Raw genomic sequence first — 21,915 nt, 5'->3', positions numbered from 1 at the left:
TTATAAGCCATTTCACATGATAACACTTGCAATCATAATAACTTTAGTGATATTAAGATAGTTAAACCTTTTCTCCAGCCTGTCCTGGAGGACCTAAATCTCCATGCAGTAACCATGGGCAGTGTGATGACGATCATTTAGGAAATGGCACCTGCACATGTGATGCAGGGTTTCAGGGCGTGGCTTGTGAACTGTGCACTGAAGGCCACTTTGGACCAGACTGCAAAGGTGTGTTTTCAAACATTTCCAAGGACACAGCATTTGTAAATCATATAGCTGACTACAAAAATGTATACACTAATGACAAACTGAAAAGAAACATCATTTTGGAGCTTTGGTGTAGTGGGTAGCTTTACCACCCCAAAGCTCCAGGGTCCTGAGCTCAGCATGTTCTCCATATATCCATGTCGTCTGGGTTCTCTGGTTTAAAAACATGCAGGTAGATGGACTGGCTACTCTAAATTGCCCCTAGGTGTGAAAGAGTGTGTAGATGTTTGTGCATGGTGTCTTGTTATCACCTGGTATTCCTGCCTTGTGCCCAGTAGTCCCTGATAGACTCCAGATCCACAGTGACTCTGACCAGGAAAAAGTGCTTAATGAAGATACATGAATGTTTGTCTTGATTATATAAATATTGGACGACATGGTGGTGTAGTGGTTAGCACTGTTGCCTCACAGCAACAAGGTTCTGGGTTTGAGCCTAGTAGCCGATGGGGGCCTTTCTGTGTGGAGTTTGTATGTTCTCCTCATGTCTGCGTGGGTTTCTTCTGGGTGCTCCGGTTTCCCCCACAGTCCAAAGACATGCAGGTTAGGTTAATTGGTGGCTCTAAATGGACCATAGGTGTGAATGTGAGTGTGAATGGTTGTTTGTCTCTATGTGTCAGCCCTGCGATGATCTGGTGACTTGTCCAGGGTGTACCCCGTCTATCCCCACTTCTCGCCCATAGTCAGCTGGGACAGGCTCCAGCTTGCCTGCGACCCTGCACAGGATAAGCGGTTACAGATAATGTATGGATGGATAGATGGATGGACGGTAGTGTAGTGGTTAGTACTGTTGCCACACAGCAAGAAGGCTCTGGGTTTAAGCCCAGTGACAAATGGGGGCCTTTCTGTATGGAGTTTTGCATGTTCTCCAGATATCCATGTCCCCTGGGTTCTCCAGTTTATACCCACCTCCCAAAAACATGCAGGTAGATGGACTGGCTACCGTACTTGAAATTGCCCCTAGGTGTGAAAGAGTGTGTAGAGGTTTGTGCATGGTGTCTTGTTATCACCTGGTATTCCTGCCTTATACCCAGTGGTCCTCTGATAGACTCCAGATCCACAGTGACTCTGACCAGGAAAAAGTGCTTAATGAAGATAAATGAATGTTTGCCTTGATTGTTTAAATAAGTTTCACAGATGTATCTTCATTTTCAAAAGTAAAAATAGTTAAATATTTTTTAAATAACTTCTAAAGCTATAGTTTGCATTAGTTCCTCAGATACCATGGGAGTACAAACTTTTGCATTACGCATTTAGAGATGTTCAGGAGGACTCACTTGATGTAGAATAATTCTGATCAGGGAGGAAAGTAATCCAGCTATATAAATATATATTTTTTTCTCTCCTCATAGCCTGTAACTGCACAGAGCATGGAACATGTAATGAGGGTCCAGACGGAACGGGCTCCTGTTTCTGTGATGAAGGCTGGACTGGTCCACAATGTGAACATAAATTAGGCATGTAATTATTGTACATGCTTGGCAGCCTGAGAAAACTCTGACATTTACTTTGTGTATAAATACCGTGTGTGAGGTAAACTCTTCAACTTTGATACTCAAGTGCTTGCTTTATTTCTATTGCTGTAGCTGATGGACCTATATGTTTACCTGCATGCCACAACAAGGCAGTGTGTACCGAGAACAACACCTGTGTGTGTAAGCCGTTCTACGAGGGAGACGGAATCACCTGTACAGGTATCACCTTTGCTTTGGACTGGTTCTCCTCACTCAACTACATACAAAACACAAATTTAGAAACCAAAAACAAAGCTTGATCTTTATGGATACGTTACTGTTAATCAACACATCCCACATTTCCTCTCCCCTCCAGTAACGGATATGTGCCAGTTATGGAATGGTGGCTGCTCAAAAAATGCCAAATGCACCCAGAAAGGAGAGAAAGTGAACTGCACATGTCTGAAAGACTTTTCAGGAGATGGATATGTCTGTTCACCGGTGGACCTGTGTGTTGAACAAGACAACGGAGGCTGCAATGAGCATGCCATATGTACCATGACTGGACCTGTGAGCAGACTTTTCTTTAATGGGCCTCCTCAGACTCAAGATCACGTGAACTGAAATGGGTACACAAATCCAAAATGGCCGTCGCAAATAACTCTACTAGTGTGGCCAGTGACACAATTTGGATGAAAAAAAACTCAATAAAATGACAAAAGTGTCCACAATTACTATCACATATCTTTCAAAGTGTAATAAAGTAAGGTTTCAGTGCTACAGCTCACACAACTACCAAACAATGAGAATTCATTTGTAAATTTAATAATTTCTTACCTCCTGAAGTCTTTTGTTGCTCAGAAAAGAATGAAATGACAGACTACTATCAGCTGAATTGTTACTGCAGCCATAAGCTGTGCAATAATGTACTGTTTTGAGCGATATCTCAGACTTTGTAGTTCATGAATATAGATAATCCATACAAACACATGAGGTGTGTAGGTGGGACATTCTCAGAAAATGTGACTAGTAACAGTAAAGACGTTTTTAAAAAATGTTGTATACACTCATTTTAGTTACGATCCGTGTAAATATATTTAATAGACAAAAAAGCATATTTCATGAGTTCAGAAAACGAGATACAGTATCATTATTATGAAAAAATAATGCCCAGTTGTTGTCTTTACCCTTACCCTATAGAGTAACAGTAAAGACGACAGTGGGTAACGGTAAAGACATCTCATGGCATTTTTGGGTCACTGAGTGCAGAAAAAAAAATTATGCATGTATTATCCCATCTTAACTTGCTACTTGGCTAACTAAACTTTTTCTACATGCAGCATCATTATCTTTATCATTTGGGGGTAATGGCAAAGACAATTAATTTCCCTGACATCTCGAAATTTCATATTTACCTGATCAGTATCCTGGATTCCAACATTCATGCACCAGTGATTTTTTTTTTTTCCAAAATGGCTGCACAACATCCTGGTCCTCCTTCCTCATGTACTGTAGCTGCACCTCTATTGTCAAAGCCCTGAGTTACAGCATGATTTTACCATTTGGGTAACGGTAAAGACATTGAGAAAGTCCACATTCTTGCGCATATATTTTAGACTATACACCAAAAACCGTTGAAGCAAAGATCATGATATTTTCCACAATAAAAAGTGAATGTATGGAGGTAATATTTCAGAAAGAAACGTGAAACTAAAATTAAAAGCAAAGGAATTATTTTCATTCAAATTTCACTAATCCTCATTTAGACACATGGCAGTAATGACATTTTGGTATATTTAGGCTAATTTTTTTTTTTGCAAATGCAGACAAGTTGTCTCAATAATTTTTTATTTACTGCTCTGTTAAATTCTTTCTTAAAATAAATGTATAACAGAGGACCAAAATTAATGCTTTTAAAGAAAAAAAATCAACTTCATGTTTACAACTGAATTAGTCACATTTTCTGAGACTGGCCCAGGTGTTTGTTTACCCATTTCAAACCATGTGACCACAGCACTCCAATGGAGCTGAGGAGGTCTATTTTAGGCCTGCAATGTGCTTTTTATATACACGAGTATCATGTTATATACAGAATATTTCATAGAATCTTTCACATGTTTTAAGAACTGTATGATTCATCTACTCGAGGATAGAAATCACCAATTAGGACTAACACATTCGAACTACTGATTTACACAACATTATATATACTGTATTCAGTTTAATGTTAGCTAGTTGTTGGTGCCCACTGGTCTACACAATAGTTAGATAGTGTGTTTCTAACTTTGGCTAATGGTTTGTGCAGTATAACAGCCTAAGTGTAACTAGTTTGCTAGTGCATGGTTTTAATTACATGATATAATAGAGATACTAAGATCAAGTAAATACTACTGAAGTTGTAACACATGCACTACTGGAGCAAATCACTTTACTGTGTGGCCAATGCTATTTACTCCTAGGTGTAAGAATTCAGCTTTATCTCTGGATTTTTTTTTTTTAACTCCAGGGGAAAAGAAAATGTGAGTGTAAAACTAACTACATTGGAGATGGGCTGACATGTGAACTGAAGGTGAATCCAGTGAACCGCTGTATGTTGGATAACGGCCAATGTCATTTAGACGCACAGTGCACTGACCTGCATTACGAGGGTGGGTTCTTTCACTATTTATCTATTTAATGTTATATACCCTCTCAGCATAACGACCAAAAATGGCAATTTCGCTAAAAAATAGAAGGGCAATCGATAGAGTGCATACCTCCGACAAGCCACATATTTGGATTTGCATCGAAATCTCGTAATAAGCACATCAGGTGAAAATTCAAATTCAATCCAAGTTGCTTGAAACTGCTCTCACTGAATTTAGAATTGAATGCTGAACATCATACTTTTGACAGAATTAAAATATGTTTATCCATTCTTGAGATATTACAAATCAAAGATTGAAGAAACGGTTTAATTTTTAGAAATCTGCTGTAATATTCTGTATGAGGATCACATGGTCCAAAATGGGCCTCATTAACCAGTGAGCTCAAATGTTTTTTCTTCATAACTTTTCTATTTTTCAAGATATTTACATGGAAATTGGCGGGCACATAGATGGTTGTATACTGAATACAAAGTTTAAAAAATTAATAAACACTAATTATGCAAATTGGTATTTAATTAGTATTAATTATTCTAATTAGGTAAAAACGTTAAATTGGTATGTTCTCTTCTTCAAAGTTTCACCAAATGGCTTTATTTGTGCAATATAAAGCTGATCTTAACTCTCATTTATACATCACAAAGAAGTAGAAATCACTGTTAATTACAATTACAAATTACAAATACAAGTATAAGATATGCATAAATAAGCATTGAATGTCATTCACATCTACCACTCTATATCAAAAATAAAAAAGTAATAAAATATTTCTAATACCCTCTTTGTGCTCTGTAGGCCTTTGTATTTCTACGTAGGGCCTACTAGTGTTTATATGAAAGAATATAAATGATTATTTCAGTTAATATTCAAAGCTTTCAAGGCTAACCTCGAAAACACTGCGTGAGCCACATCCAATAAACAATTCACATTAATTGAATTGAAATTGACACTCATGTTTCTGACTTCTGGTTTTTTTAAAACCTTATTCCAACCACTAAGATCTCAATATTTTTCATCAAAACAACTCCAGTTATATTTCTAAAATAGTTATTTATTTACATGAATCAGTCTGATTTGAAAAAAATAAGTAGGTAAAGCTAGGAAAATGCACTTCAAAGTCTCCCGTGAAGCATAACATCAAAACTAGCAAACGGAAAATTTTGTTGAATCCTTCATCAGAAACAGTGAGAGCGAGAGAACATCCCTATAAAAGTTATCTGATTTATATTCATGAGTAATCCAGTCAGAAACTAATCAGGAGAGAGAGAGCTTTCCTGTGACTCAAAAGCACCGGTAGTTTCCCAACGTCCCGCAAGCAGAGTTTTTACTCTATTGTACCAACTTCAACGTACTGTTACTCCCAAAGTACTGAACAGATCTTAACCAGATACATTTCTTGGAAAGCAGAAATGATAAGCTTTTTAATGATGGCATTCACAATAGAAAATATTCAAGAGTTAAGCAATGACAAATTTTGAAACTTAAATGAGCGTCTGCATGGACAATTTTCACAGCACAGCCAGCAAGCATCTGATATGCCTGCTAATAAATTGTTCCTTGGCCCATGACCCACCTTTCCTCCAAATTTCATCAAATTAGTTCATTACTTTTTGAGTTGCATTGGGAACAGACAAAAAAAATCCTGGATCTGCATACATATCTGGATCCTGGATTCACATACATATCCCGATTTGCATCAAAATATAATCATTTGTTCCTTGGTCCATGGCCCACCTTTCCCCCAAATTCCATTAAAATCAGTTTGCTACTTTTTGAGTTATCTTGGGAAAAGACAAACAAACAAACAGACGTGAAAACCTCCTTCAAAGTTGGCAGACCCCTGCACTACACTATTAAAACATTTTTATATTCAGAGGGATATTTCTAAAAGCTAGTCTTGGGCTGTTTTATTTCAGATAAAACTGTTGGTATCTTCCACTACCGTTCTCCACTGGGGAGATACAAGTTGAATTACACAGAGGCTCAAAATGCCTGTAAGCAGGCAGGAGGCAGCATTGCTACTTATATACAGCTCTCATATGCACAGCAGGTATGTACAGTACAAATGCATGCAAACACATTTATGACATGGCATAAAGTTTACTATGCATTGAGGTGTGGGATCCTGTTTGTGCGTTCTGCAGGCTGGATATTCCATGTGTTCAGCTGGGTGGCTTGCACAAAAACGGGTAGCTTACCCCATGACCTACTCCAACCCTCAGTGTGGATTTGGTCATGTGGGCATAGTGGACTATGGTAATCAGACAGATCTCAGTAAGACCTGGGACACATTCTGTTACCGGGTAAAAGGTATGTTCATGTGGCTTTATTGGACATAAAATAAATTTCTCAATACAATACACCCTAATTTCAATGTATAACATCTTTAAACCAGTATGTACTATGTTTTTGGATGGCATTAATTTCAGCGAGACCATCAATGATGGCATAGCTCATTCCGGCGCCGTCTAGTCCAGAAGGAATGATCTAAAGTGGGCCACCTTGCACAATAAATGTTGCAAGCTCTATACACTGTATACAAGTTATATATAGAAGCAATATACACTACCGTTCAAAAGTTTGGGGTCACTTTGAAATGTCCTTATTTTTGAAAGAAAAGCACTGTTCTTTTCAATGAAGATCACTTTAAACTAATCAGAAATACACTCTATACATTGCTAATGTGGTAAATGACTATTCTAGCTGCAAATGTCTGGTTTTTGGTGCAATATCTCCATAGGTGTATAGAGGCCCATTTCCAGCAACTATCACTCCAGTGTTCTAATGGTACAATGTGTTTGCTCATTGCCTCAGAAGGCTAATGGATGATTAGAAAACCCTTGTACAATCATGTTAGCACAGCTGAAAACAGTTTAGCTCTTTAGAGAAGCTATAAAACTGACCTTCCTTTGAGCAGATTGAGTTTCTGGAGCATCACATTTGTGGGGTCGATTAAATGCTCAAAATGTCCAGAAAAAATGTCTTGACTATATTTTCTATTCATTTTACAACTTATGGTGGTAAATAAAAGTGTGACTTTTCATGGAAAACACAAAATTGTCTGGGTGACCCCAAACTTTTGAACGGTAGTGTACACCCTAGAAATACCGACCTATTTGCCAGAAAGAATCAGAAACGGTGAGGAATTGACTGAGAAGCAGCTATTTTTGTTGGTCTGCTCATTAAGGCTTAATTAGTCCATAACTTCATTAATAATTGTAATTAAGCAAATCTGGGTAGAAGTTATATGCACCCTAGGTACCCCTACCTTCATGCCAGAATCAAAATCAGTGAAAAATTGAGGGAGGAGAAGTAATTTGTGTGGAAACTGCTTGTTAGGGATTGATTAATTATTCCATATCTTCATTATTAATTGCAATTATACACATTTGGGTAGAAGCTATATGCACCCCAGGCAGATCTACGGTACCTTCCTGCCAAAAAGAATAAAAATCGGTGAAGAACTGAAAGAGAAGAAGTGATTTTCATGAAATGTGGACGATGCCGGATGGACAACAGATGCCGGACAACACATGATGGCATAAACTCCATCGCCTGTCAGACAGATGAGCTAATAATCCATAGCAGGAATGGGGACTCGGCTCAGACCTTAACTTGTTACATGACTCTACACTAAAGACTAGGATTAGGGCATGTTCATTGGGTTTCCAGGATTATGGTGTGGGGAAAATTTGAGCATGGAGGCATCTGGGATTAAATTTTGAGGCTCTGGTAGCAAGCCATGAGAAATCTGGGATTAATCATAGGATATTAGGCATTTAAACTTCCTAGGTTTAGAACTCCAGGAGTTTTCGGGATTAGATCTTATTCATTGTGTTCCTAGTTTTTCTTCTAGAATTAGGCCCCATGGAATTAAGGGAGACCATGGGGAAGCCATGGTCTAAAGGTTAGAGAAGCAGCTTTGGGACTAAAAGGCCACTGGTTCAATTCCCTGGACTAGCAGGAATGACTGACGTGCCCTTGAGCAAGGCAGCTAACCCTCAAATGCTCCCTGGGTGCTACAACACAGCTGCCCACTGCTCTAGGTGTGTGTGTGCGCATCCACATTGCCAGGTAGATTAAATGCAGAGAGAGAATTTCCCTGTTCTCTAATGTACATGTGATGAATAAAAGCTTAAAATTCCCCTTGGGGATAAGGCTTAGGTTTTCTGGGATTAGTCTTGGTCATGGGTTTTCTGAAGCCAGACCTTGGGAATCAGGTTTCGAGATAGTGTATCCCCTTTTACTCCTAACTACACGTTTGTGTGTTTCAGATGTAAAGTGTGAGTGTAAGATCGGCTACATTGGTGATGGATACTCTTGCACTGGCAACATCCTGCAGGTTCTCACCACCAAACCCAACTTTTCCAACTTTCTTTCAGTGAGTACAATATCTCTCCCAAAATCTGCACACCTACTCAAATCCCAGTAACGGCTCGTGGGTTTACTGCCGTTTGGAATATTAAACACAAAGTTTAGCAATTGTTTATTAGTTATCCGGTTATTTAGAAGTTTTTTTAGCACAAATTCAAAGTCTTTTAGCACAACTTTTAAAGTCTCTTAGCACAATTCTATGTTCTTTAGCACAACTCTGGATTATGGTCACAATAATCGAAAAAAATACTCATCTTGATCAGGGCTTTGAACCAGAATTTTTTTCCTATTGGTTCGTTCCGAACAGAAACAGAATTTTAACGTTTCCGGTTTTGGGTTCCACCATTAAATAGACGTTCCCGAACCGGTTAGAACAAAAAAATTTCGTTCCCGGAACGGTTAATTATGTTCCCTGTCAGCTGTTTAACAAATGGCTATAAAATTATGTCTCTGTCTCATCCAGCTTAAGCCAAATGTAGGCCAATTCTATTACAACCTTCATTAAATAAGACAAGAAATAATTCAAAACAATTATTATTTCAAATGTTGGCGATTTGGATTCTCAGTATGTCTTCCCATCGACACAAACAGAAAAAGTGCCAAAAATGAAAGATAATTCGTTTAGTGTGTTACCAAAGGCTAGTCAGGCCCTATGCATTGATAGGCTAACAGAGGTTAACGTCATTTAATGTTCGCGAGCCTCTCATTAACGTGGACAAATATATTGATATCGTGTTTGAAATTGACGTTTTCGAATAACGATAGACTGCAATATTTACCTCTTATTTAAGATGTGGAGACGTGATAGTAGTCCACCCTCCCACTCTCTCCATTCAGTCAGCGAACGTCACACAGGAAGTGAACCCCAGCGGGTCATAGAAACTTGCGCAGGAGAAGAATGACTTTTATTTGTAGGCTACGGAAACTTTGAGGAACGAAATAAAAACCGGTATTAACTGGTTACCATTATTTTTAATAAGCGTTTCTGTTCCGGAGCATAAAAAATAATAAAGTTTCTGGTTTCGTTTCTGTTCTATGTGAAATAGAAAAAGGTCCCGGTTTTCGTTTTCGTTCCTTGAACCAGTTCAAAGCCCTGATCTTGATATAGGAAGGGGTTTATTATGATTGCTTAGGGACTGGAAGCCGGAATTTCTGCTGCTGTGCATGTTAAGAATCAGTTGTTGATCCCTGAATCGCGGACTGAAAATCCAATTCTTTGGTGTCTTTGGATATTTGTAGTTAAGCCATAGCAAACCTTGAATTGTGGGCACCTTCACAGATAACTTCAGTCACTTCTGATCATATCACAAATTCAACTGACTGTCAATAATTATGCGTTTGCTGAATTAATTAACCGGGGGATTACGTCTCTTGCCCTGCTTGACAACATACTTTGCTGACTAAGAGCAGAATTTATTCCTAAAAACTTACTCAAATTATTAAAAGTCCATTTGATATCACATATTACTGTTTTCATATGTATTTGACTAATAAAGCTACAAAGTCTTTAATTGAAAAAAGACCAATTTCAATGAGAAAATTGAGAATCATGTCTCCTTAGTAACCAACAGTTGCGATATGTAAACAAATGAAAGAAACTTCCACTAAAGTATCCTAGAACAAATGGCAATTAAATAAAAGTGCAATATAAACATTCAGGAATGGCAAAACAACCTAACTTAATATATCAATTGTTTATAATATGGCAATCGTGAAACAAGAAGAAAAAGAAGAAGGAGAAGAGATGACGCTAAGATGTAAGGGTTGTTTGATCATCAAGACAAGTCTCGAACCTGTGGCTAGTTTACAGGGAAATTCACTTTGTTGCAGCATGTTTATGTTTGATTTCAATATTTATTTTTTGTTCAATGCTATCAACCACTAAAAAACGTCATTTAACACTAAATTATCAAATCAATAAACCACAAACACTCATTTGTAGATTGTGTGAAAAAACCGCAGTGCACAGATTACAGACAATTTGCACAAGTTGATCAGTTCAAGGACAGCTTGCACTTTATTTGAATGATGACAAAATCTATTGTGTTTTTGCGTCATTCTTTAAACCTGTCGTTGAAATAACAATGGGATAGATGACAAAAATGTTCACTTCTCTGATCCTATTGTTTTCTTTTAATTGAGCACTCGGTGCACAGGAATGGATGTATATACTATGATATCCACCGTAGTGTGGAAATGCATCTATAGACCCTTTTCACGTGACGTCACGACAAACGCGGCCGCCATTTTGGACATGTACTACCAGTAGTTTACCACAGCCAGCATTGAGGAACGGCAGCAAAGAATGTGTTTATTTTCAGCAAGACTTCCATCATGCCACTATATTGTTGTGCACCTGGATGTAGTAACCATCAACAAACAAGGCAAGGTTTATCATTTTATCGGATCCCGACGGAGAAGATGGATAGGGGCCATAAACAGGAAAAAAAAAAACAAATAATTAAATTAAAAAAATGCAAGTTTATTTAGTGTTAATGTCTGATTTTGATATCTGTCTTGTTGGTGATTTCTCTCATGAAACGACATCCACAAAATATCTGCAGATGAACTTAATTTGCAGTGTTATTACAAAACATGCCCAGAAGCGTAGCGCAGCGCCGCACCCCCCTCCCCCCCTCTTTTTTCCCGCACCGGAGCAGCTCATCCTCTGCGCTCCGGGACCTCCCACTTTACAAATTAAGCACTGCCTACAAATAAGTGTTCAAAACAAGAGGAACATGTATTTGTCTCTTAAATCCAGGCCGTTCCCTGTAATCTGTCACAACGGTTGGAGAAAGTAATGGCAAATAGTGAGTGCACAAACCGTAGAAGGTAAACTGTACACAGCGCCAGGGCAGTGTGATGGTATGTCTACTTTTAGATTGTGTTAGCTTATCAATGAACACACTCGTCACTCGACGAGTTTCACGTCTTTACGACGGATACTTAAATGTGTGTTAGGTATTATTGTTGCAGTCTAAGCAGTCATTGTAGCAGCTAGATGAGCGAGAACCGAAAGGGTCTGTGCCATAAACCGTTATTTCTGTACGGCGTTGCTAATGTGTCGTTACTGTTGTTATTTCTCCCTCTGCTCGCCCTGTAAATGCCCTACGTCGCTGGATAGCGAAGGTATTTTCTGCATCTCGCTCCTTTTTCTTGTATGTTCTCCGTTTGTCGCCTTCCTCGCATTCAAACCAATTCAAGCCGAAGTCCGCTACATGTCCAAAATGGTGGTCGTGTTTACGAAGGTCACGTGACTGAAAAGGGTCTATAGCCATGGTCAGCGCATGTGCAAGTGGAGTGGGGAAATACAATCGCTCATTTTCAGAATCAGAATCTCGGCAACTTTCATAAAAAAATCCATCAAACATCTTTAAACACGATCAGTAATAAAGATTAAGTGTTCTTGGATCTTGTGCTAAAGAACTTAGAGTTGTGCTAAAAGACTTTTGTGCTAAATAATCGTAAACCGTTCATTAGGTACATGCACCAGATTACCCTTATCAAAAAGAAGTATACTTCAAGTTCATTTTATTAAATATACTTAAGTAGAGTTAAAATATATTTCCTTAAAGTGCCATTCCACCATTGGATATATTCTTTGGTATAAAATACAATATATTTTATAACAACATGACTAGACAGAGAAATCTTTTAGCTTCAAAATGATATATCAAACATAATTTTTTGACAACAGCAAGTATATTAATTTTGCGACCAAAGTCACCTACCCTTTTAATTTCCGCGCGGTAGTGAAACGTGATGTCATCAGCAGGTTCCCCTTCTTGTGTACCACGTGTCGGTCTATTTTTAGACCAGGAAGCCCTCAAAGTGAGAGAGTCATTTCTCCTCGTATATGGGGGCCAAAAAAAATTGCGAAAAATTTTGAGTTAATCTTTCAGTTAGCTAGATTTATCGGTATTAGCTAGATTTATTGGTATTATTTTTATCGCGTTCTATCTGCCATTGCTGATAATATGTGCCATGTCACACGTCACGTTGTACACAAGAAGGGGAACCTGCCGATGACATCACGCGCGGAAATTAAAAGGGTAGGTGACTTTGGTCGCAAAATTAATATACTTGTCGTTGTCAAAAAATTATCTTTGATATATCATTTTGAAGCTAAAAGATTTCTCTATCTAGTGATACCATTTATATATGTTGTCAAAATATATTGTATTTTATGCCAAAGAATACATCCAATGGTGGAATGGCACTTTAAGTATAATTTTGTGTACCAAGTATACTGATAAAGTATTTACAGTATACTTGTAAGTAAACTAATCTAATACTTCTTGGGACTAAATTGGCCCACTTTTAGTTTATAAAAAGTATACTTTAAGTCTAAGAGAAGTAAACTTTGAGTATACAACTAGTATTTTTTATTTTGTTCTGCAAGTATACCACAAGTAAACTTATATACTAATAGTTTACTAGTTCTATACTTGTAGTCCACTCTTTAGTTTACAAAAGCATAATTCATAGTATACTGGAAATATACTATGAGTTTACTTGTTTATACTTCTAGTCCATTTTTAGTTTACTAAAGTATACTTTGTAGTATACTTGAAAATATACTATTGGTTTACTCGTTACACACTTCTAGTCCACTTTTTAGTTTATAAAAGTATACTTCATAACATATTGGAAATATATTATTAGTTACTGGTTATATACATCTAGTCCACTTTTTAGTTTTGAAGTTTACTGCAATTACCCTTCTAGGTATACTATTAGTTTTCTAGCCCTAACCCTTACCTCATGCACACTACCAGTAGGCAACTTAAGTGTTTTGTTCCTTAAGTTACAATGAAGTTATGAAGGTAAGAATTCACAAAATAACAACAGATACTCAGGATTAAGAACATATTCATTTTCTTTAAAAATCTAAATTTACTACAGGGCAAGTACACTTAAACATAAGGCACAAATATTTTAATACTTTATTACACTTTTGTTAAGTATATCTTGATCAAAGGTTTAAGTATAAGCTTAATATACTTAGACTTTTCTATATACTTTTCAGTATAAGCCAAGTATACTTATGTATAACTTTAAGTATATCTCTGATAAGTAAATAAAAAGTAAACTGAAAGCATACTCTCTTAGTTTAAAAGTAGTATACTAGAAGCACACTTGAATAAACTTCTTTTTTGTAAGAGTACGCAAAAATGAACCTGAGCACTTTCTGTTGAAATAAGTGTCACAGAACTTAAATATCGTACATTAACACTGCAACTTGTTCCTAAAAGAACATTTACCCCTTTGTCTTCATTTAATTCATACTCTGACCAGTTGGAATGAGAAAAAATACTGTATATGTTTTCACATCACAAAATAACACTAAATTCAACCTTTTGCCAGTCATTGGGTTCAGAATGTTACCAACAGCAGATAAACCTGCGATCTGTGATGAAATCTGTAATTTGTATTTCACAAATTTGTTTCTTCTCCAGCAAATCATGAATTATTCCCAAGCTGGAGCAAAAGGGCAAGAGTTTTTAAAGCGCCTCAGCAGTATATCGACACAGTGCACTCTGTTTGTGCCTGATAACAATGGCCTCTATGAGAACCAGGTAATTAGTCTATCTCTGTACCATTCAGACATACAGTATACTTTCTTTATAACACAAAAATAATATCCTCTTTCACTCTCTTTCTCTGCTGAATAAGACACTCTCCTACAGAGATTTGGAGCACCACTTGCTGGATGGGAGAGCTCTCGTGCTGCAGGATCTTATTAACATCAGTCATGTTAAATCATATCTGGGACACATCCTGAATGTGAAACGGGTTCCGAGTCTCCAAAATCCCCAAACAGAGGTAAAACTGGACCTGAACTAAATAGTACTGTGCATGCTGGATGCATTAAAGTGCTGATGACACAAACATGACTCTATGCAATTTCTTAAATAAACTATACAACATGGCAAACATGTTAGATTTCTGTTATAATTACGTGAAAAGAAGCTGTTGTTACGCAAATATCCAACTTTTAATTGCACAGCGCAAGAAAACTGGGTCCGTGGCTCGCGGCCATGTTGTGACGTCAGCGGAAGAACACGCTGCGGTTCACTAGCTGTTCTACTCTGGTTCTACTCAATGGAAATGGCGCATGAAAACGCCGGTGAACTCTCTAGTGCTAGCTCTTCCTCTTCTGGGAGTCTAGAATTGTGTTGATCTCTTCCAAATAGAATCTATGATAGCCTACCCTCTTTACCCTTTGCCTCTCGTTGCTAGGCGGCAGTTACACAAAAGCCGCAAGCTTTCACAAGCAAATACATGACTGATATCATGCCGACTTTATGATTACATTTATGATTATCATGTAGAATCTATAGCTCTACGTACCTTTATCTTATGTCGTTTCACAACACGTTCTGATAGGAGGACTGTCTTTGGATCTGGCATAGCTACTAGTAGACCTCCTCCGGAATACTGGCAGTGTTGCCAGACTGGGAGGAATCCCGCCCAGTTGGGTGGTTTCAAGTGCATTTTGGTGGGTTTTGAACATATTTTGGGCTGTAAAACTTCAGCAGTATATGGCAATAGATACTGCTGACGTTTTCCAGCCCAAAATATGTTCAAAACCCACCAAAATGCACTTGAAACCACTCAACTGGGCGGGAAACCTCCCAATCTGGCAACACTGTGTAGGCACTGCTGATGGTAGTAACACACGTTTGTGCTGAACTGAACAGCCAAGAGATTCTTTTAAGATGGGAAGGGTGTCAAAACAATCCAAATCGAAGTGTTCAGAGCACAGGACGGATGTTGGTGAGGGCTCCCACTTGTCACGAGTGCGCCTGACTTGCTTTTCACCCACTTCGCATGCAGCTCGGGATCTCTGGGAAACTTTAATAAACTTACCCCATCCTTGTAGGTTTTGGAGCAAAAGCCGGCAACACAATGCGAAGGCATAATAACTAATTTATATATATATATATATATATATATATATATATATATATATATATATATATAATGTATAATAATAATACTAATAATGACAAACTGAACACCTGTCACATCAACAACAAACTGGTAAGTTAGGAGGAAGGTTCTTTCGCTGACGTCATATAGCTCCTCCTCCTCTTTCGTCTCCTGGGTGCTGCAGCCCCGTCAAATTTGCCCAAATAGCCGCGTTTTTTATCATAACTTGTAAAATAGGCGCCTTCATGAATTAATATATGGATCATCGGGAATTACTTTTTATGTTATAAAACATCGCCAAAGATGTCAAAAACGTGTCATCAGCACTTTAAGGAATACATGTAAAATTAGCATCTGAGAACCATAATTACGTTCAAAACTTCTCAGTAGATATGAATTGATAATTATCGCAAAAAAAAAACTTCCTCTCTTCAGGCTTCTTCCGGATATGTCAATGAACGTTACATCATTGAAGCTGACATTCCTGCATCCAATGGGATCATCCATGTGCTGCAGGGACCACTGAAAGCCCCACCACCTCCACCCTCGCCCCTTCCTCAGGCACATAGAGCAGGAATGGCGATCGGTGTTATATTGCTAATAATTCTTATCATCGCTGCAGCATTCGTGGCCTATCACTTCTACAACCGCCAAACCAAGCCATTCCAGTTCCACTACTTTAGGGTATGTATATATACACAGTATATATATATATATATATATATATATATATATATATATATATATATATATATATATATATATATATATATATATGTGTGTGTGTGTGTGTGTGTGTGTGTGTGTGTGTTATTTGCAAATGGTCCATTTTATTATTTATATTTCCACAGGTATACAAAATACTAAAAATAAAAATAATTATTATTATTATAATTGACCCATATGGACAGTCAAAAGTCACACTTGGAAGACACTCTGGACACTTACAGTAATACATTTATGTCTGAGGACTACAGCTGATTTGCTAATTTTAGGACTGCAGTCGTCATGACCAGTTTTGCACTCAAGTCTCCATCAATGAACAGTTGATAACTTCAACAAAACAGACTTCATGTTAAAACTATAATGATTTTCCTGGTTACACAGTTATACTTTGTGACTACTGTATATAGGACACAGTTATAGAAGCAAGTTATTTATAATCACGCTATCTGTTATCACCCAGATGAGGATGGGTTCCCTTTTGAGTCTGGTTCCTCTTGAGGTTTCTTCCTCGTGTCATCTGAGGGAGGTTTTCCTCGCCACCATCACCACAGGCTTGCTCATCGGAGATAAATTAGGGATAAAATTAGCTCACGTTTAAAGTCTTTAATTTTCTGTAAAGCTGCTTTGCGACAACGTCTGTTGTAAAAAGTGCTATACAAATCAACTTGACTTAATAATAATAATAATAATAATAATAATAATAATCCTTAGAACAGTACTAGAATGCTAAGGCAGCTTGTTGCTGCCAGCCCTAGTTTTTCCAGGATATCATTACTGTGAATTTAAGCATAATAATAATAATAATAATAATAATAATAATAATAATAAGTACCCGTGTGGCTACTGCTTATAAATAAAATTGTTTTCTGATACCACGTCCACACAGTAAATATAGCATATATATTTACTCTATGAGGCAGTAGCCACAAAAATGAAGCGCAATCCAAAAATGAACAAGTTAAAAATCACAGAAGTAAAATATACCAAGTGTCTGTACTTTATATTATTCTACTCTTACCTCTTGCAGTTTTCAAAACTGAAACCTCCAAACCGAGGCTGACATACACACGCTGTCGCCATGACCCAAACTCTTATTTCCCGGAAATGGCCCAGCGCTAGAGCTCAGTGGTCTCAATACTCTTTTCAACAACTTCCTGTAACAACTCGGAAGTGCGTCACATCTACATGACACATGGGACCACTGGCTGAAGAAGGCGAGAAAAGAGGGACAACCTGGAGTACATTTTAAAATAGGAACGCACTTTCCCTCGGTAATAATATAAAGATTTCTGAAAGCAATTTCTTTAGTCTAGTCCATTTATTTCGAATGGTGAACTGAATTGTATACGCTCACTGGTCATTTTAATAGGAACACCTGTATGCGTAGTGCGCTATTGTTACACTCATTCTTACAAGACGATGACATAGTGGCTATAGTCCTCGATGAGGCAGTAGCCACAATAATAATAATAACCCATCCGGCCATTATCCATAACCACTTATCCTGTGCAGGGTCATGGGCAAGCTGGAGCCTATCCCAGCTGACTACGGGCAAGAGGCGGGTACACCCTGGACAAGTCACCAGATCATCTCAGGACTGACACATCGAGACAAACAACCATTCACACCTACAGTCAATTTAGAGCCACCAATTAGCCTAACCTGCATGTCTTTGGACTGTGGAGGAAACCGGAGCACCCGGAGGAAACCCACGCAGACACGGGGAGAACATGCAAACTCCAAACAGAAAGGCCCCCATTGGTCACTGGGCTTGAACCCAGAACCTTCTTGCTGTGAGGCGACAGTGCTAACCGCTACACCACTGTGCTGCCGATAATAATAATCTCATCTCATTATCTCGAGCCGCTTTATCCTGTTCTACAGGGTCGCAGGCAAGCTGGAGCCTATCCCAGCTGACTACGGGCGAAAGGCGGGGTACACCCTGGACAAGTTGATGATGATAATAATAATTATTAAAAAAGAAATTACAGTAAATCTATAACTAACCAGTGAACAAAGACCAGTATGAAGGAACAGAAATTAATTAGTGTGAATCAGCTGCTGTAACATAAGTAATAACAGGAACTAACTTGTTTCATAAACAAGTATGAGTGTCCGTCTGGGTGGCATGGTGGTGTAGTGGTTAGCGCTGTCGCCTCACAGCAAGAAGGTCCTGGGTTCAAGCCCCGTGGCCGGCAAGGGCCTTTCTGTGCGGAGTTTGCATGTTCTCCCCGTGTCCGCGTGGGTTTCCTCCGGGTGCTCCGGTTTCCCCCACAGTCCAAAGACATGCAGGTTAGGTTAACTGGTGACTCTAAATTGACCGTAGGTGTGAATGTGAGTGTGAATGGTTGTCTGTGTCTATGTGTCAGCCCTGTGATGACCTGGCGACCTGTCCAGGGTGTACCCCGCCTTTCACCCATAGTCAGCTGGGATAGGCTCCAGCTTGCCTGCGACCCTGTAGGACAGGATAAAGCGGCTAGAGATAATGAGATGAGATGAGTGTCCATCTTTAATGAATAAAAATGTAAGCATTGGAATAGTACTGTGGTATAGACTTTAGAACAGACCTTTATAGGAAAATAATCCATTTCAGGGTGGGAACAATAACTCTTCTATAACAGTATACCCGGTCATGTTTTATTTATTACTTTACGCAGAGAAGACATTTAGTGTGTTTGGTTTCATTTGGTCAAGTATCACAAATGTATTATATTATATTCATTTTTTTACATCTTCTATTCTAAATAATTTTTGTTACTTGTATGTCCTTTTACTGTTTGCCTTCAAAAGTGACTCCAACTTTGAATGCCCCCGTAAGGTCTTGAAGCTATGGCTTCATGGCAAAATTTTGATTTTCTGTTGATCTTCTGTTATATTCTAGGTTGTTGTCTAAAGCACAACATTTCATTTTTCATGGTGAAATACAATTACACCAGAATTCAATTCATGGGTGATTTCCTGGCTTGGGCCTCTACAATAACTTCTATAATATGTATTTCCTTTCAGGAGGATGAGATGGAAGATACAAGCTCACCTGAATCTGCACCATATATTAGTAACCCCATGTATGAGAATACAGCTGCCCCTAGTGCCCAAGACGTCACCATGGAAGCTGTAAGTAAAAGAAAATATGGCACTTTTATGTCTCTATAATTATAGTTACATGTAACGCAACAGCAGCTTATTGTGTTAACCTCTCCAACATTTTTGGTAAGAATAGGGTCTTATACCGTAAGGTGTACTAAGACTTGACTGTCTTAACGCTTATAGAAGGACGACAAGCACCAGGTAGTTGATGGAGGCTCGTATGACCTGCTCCTGGATAGCTGAAAAGACCTCAGATGCTCTTTAGAGCTCGGGATCCGTTCTGCCAGCGAGTGTTGGACACTCAGAATCTGCAGGATATTTGGAGACTGTGGAATGACAGCAACATGGTGAATAATAATGTTTTCATGAACTGAAATGGATCAGCTGATGATTGTGTGTGTGGTTGAGATTGCCTTTTAATCTAGTTTTTTCTGTTACTACATGAGGAACAAATAAAGTAATGAAAACATACTGTGTGTGTCAGTTATGATTCACGAACAATGACTTTTTTTAACACAAAAATAAGTCTAATTTTATATGAATTCAAAAAAGACCATTATCAAATATATCCTCTCAAAATTACTGGGGGAGGAGGGTTATGATGCACATTTTGCGACATTTATCCAGTAAATAATGCAGAAAGTGTCTCATGCATAATATTCATAACGTTTAACTTGAGTTTTCTGGGAAATGAAATGGATACAAGCCAAATAGATGTAGCTTTTAAACAGAAGTGTTCAAGAAAAATGGTGTATTCCTTTAGTATAAAGATAATTACAATATTTGTTGAAAAATAAGAAATACTGCACATTTGACAGAATACTAATGTCAAATTCTCACAACATGGGGTTGGATATTACACAGGCTACTTGTGCAGTCGGTAAATTAAAGCTTGGAATTTTTTAATAATATCATTGGAATATCACCAAGTACTAATCCATCCATCCATCCATTATCTCTAGCCGCTTGTCCTGTCCTACAGGGTCGCAGGCAAGCTGGAGCCTATCCCAGCTGACGATGGGTGAGAGGCGGGGTACACCCTGGACAAGTCGCCAGGTTATCGCAGGGCTGACACAGGGACAAACAACCATTCACACTCACATTCACACCTACGGTCAATTTAGAGCCACCAGTTAGCCTAACCTGCATGTCTTTGGACTGTGGGGGAACCCGGAGCACCCGGAGGAAACCCATGCGGACACGAGGAGAACATGCAAACTCCACACAGAAAGGCCCTCGCCGGCCACGGGGCTCGAACCCGGACCTTCTTGCTGTGAGGGGACGGTGCTAACCACTACACCACCGTGTCGCCCTGAGTACTACTCAGAGCATTATTATATGATGGGGCTTTGAACATCATTCCCTCAGTTTGTGTCATGGAGGAGCATGTGTCATGTTTAGCAGAGCTGCTTCTTCCTCAGAGATTACAGAAAAAAATGATGATGGTCCTTTGGTTAGGGACAAAGCTTGCGCCATATAAATAGTCAAGTCAGTGTCTGTGTGTCTCTCTCTTTCTCTCTCTCTCTCTCTCTCTCTCTCTCTGAGCATGACTAAGTGAGTGGATGGAGCCAGGACTAGTGTGAGTTCTGAGGGCGTCCTTTTTAAAATTAGCTCATGTTTAAATTCTGTAAAGCTGCTTTGCAACAATGTCTATTGTTAAACGCGCTATAAAAATAAACTTGACTTTTCTGTGCCGTTTCTAGTTTTCTCTTTCTTTGCATATACACTTTTTTCCTCTTTTTTTGTCCTTGTCACAGTATCAGCTTTCACTTGCTTTGTGTCTTTTCCTATCATTCCTTCCCGCTTAAGGCCAATTTACACTTCTGCACTAAATCTATTACATGGCTACGCTGTAATAGGATGTCTACCTCTCCAGAACTCTAACTACATATCACGGTGATGCAGATCACAACTACTGTGATTGATCAGTCCACTTGGTAGCATCACATTTCCACTTGCTCTTTCTTCTCTGCCAAAATCAGAAATCTGGTATATACAGTACACACACACTGATGCTTGAAAGTTTGTGAACCCTTTAGAATGTTCTATATTTCTGCATAAATATGACCTAAAACATCATCAGATTTTCATACAAGTCCTAAAAGTAGATAAAGAGAACCCAGTTAAACAAATGAGACAAAAATATTATACTTGGTCATTTATTTATTGAGGAAAATGATCCAATATTACATATCTGTGATGTGAACCTCTAGGATTAGCAGTTAATTTGAAGGTGAAATTAGAGTCAGGTGTTTTCAATCAATGGGATGACAATCAGGTGTGAGTGGGCCCCCTGTTTTATTTAAAAAACAGGGATCTATCAAAGTCTGATCTTCACAACACGTTTGTGGAAGTGTATCATGGCACGAACAAAGGAGATTTCTGAGGACCTCAGAAAAAGCATTGTTGATGCTCATCAGGCTGGAAAA

General features: G+C 38.4%; 1 protein-coding gene across 3 annotated transcripts in view; it reads left to right on the top strand.

Moving 5' to 3' along the window:
* Window positions 1-19,955, top strand: part of stab2 (stabilin 2) — a 129,022-nt gene extending 109,067 nt beyond the window's left edge. For all 3 annotated transcript variants that reach the window (XM_060903329.1, XM_060903328.1, XM_060903330.1), the window contains 13 exons: window positions 79-228; window positions 1,617-1,721; window positions 1,851-1,958; window positions 2,095-2,288; window positions 4,225-4,366; window positions 6,280-6,413; window positions 6,508-6,673; window positions 8,638-8,744; window positions 14,197-14,316; window positions 14,414-14,563; window positions 16,109-16,357; window positions 19,406-19,513; window positions 19,670-19,955. In XM_060903329.1, the coding sequence (XP_060759312.1) occupies window positions 79-228; window positions 1,617-1,721; window positions 1,851-1,958; window positions 2,095-2,288; window positions 4,225-4,366; window positions 6,280-6,413; window positions 6,508-6,673; window positions 8,638-8,744; window positions 14,197-14,316; window positions 14,414-14,563; window positions 16,109-16,357; window positions 19,406-19,513; window positions 19,670-19,729 (1,793 nt within the window). In that variant the 3' untranslated portion in view covers window positions 19,730-19,955. The remainder of the gene's footprint in view (window positions 1-78; window positions 229-1,616; window positions 1,722-1,850; window positions 1,959-2,094; window positions 2,289-4,224; window positions 4,367-6,279; window positions 6,414-6,507; window positions 6,674-8,637; window positions 8,745-14,196; window positions 14,317-14,413; window positions 14,564-16,108; window positions 16,358-19,405; window positions 19,514-19,669) is intronic.
* Window positions 19,956-21,915: the final 1,960 nt, after the last annotated feature.

This window comes from Neoarius graeffei, chromosome 21 (assembly GCF_027579695.1).
Source record: "Neoarius graeffei isolate fNeoGra1 chromosome 21, fNeoGra1.pri, whole genome shotgun sequence".
NCBI lineage: Eukaryota > Metazoa > Chordata > Actinopteri > Siluriformes > Ariidae > Neoarius > Neoarius graeffei.
Note: the sequence above shows the minus strand (reverse complement) of the source record. Positions and strands in the feature narration are given on the sequence as shown.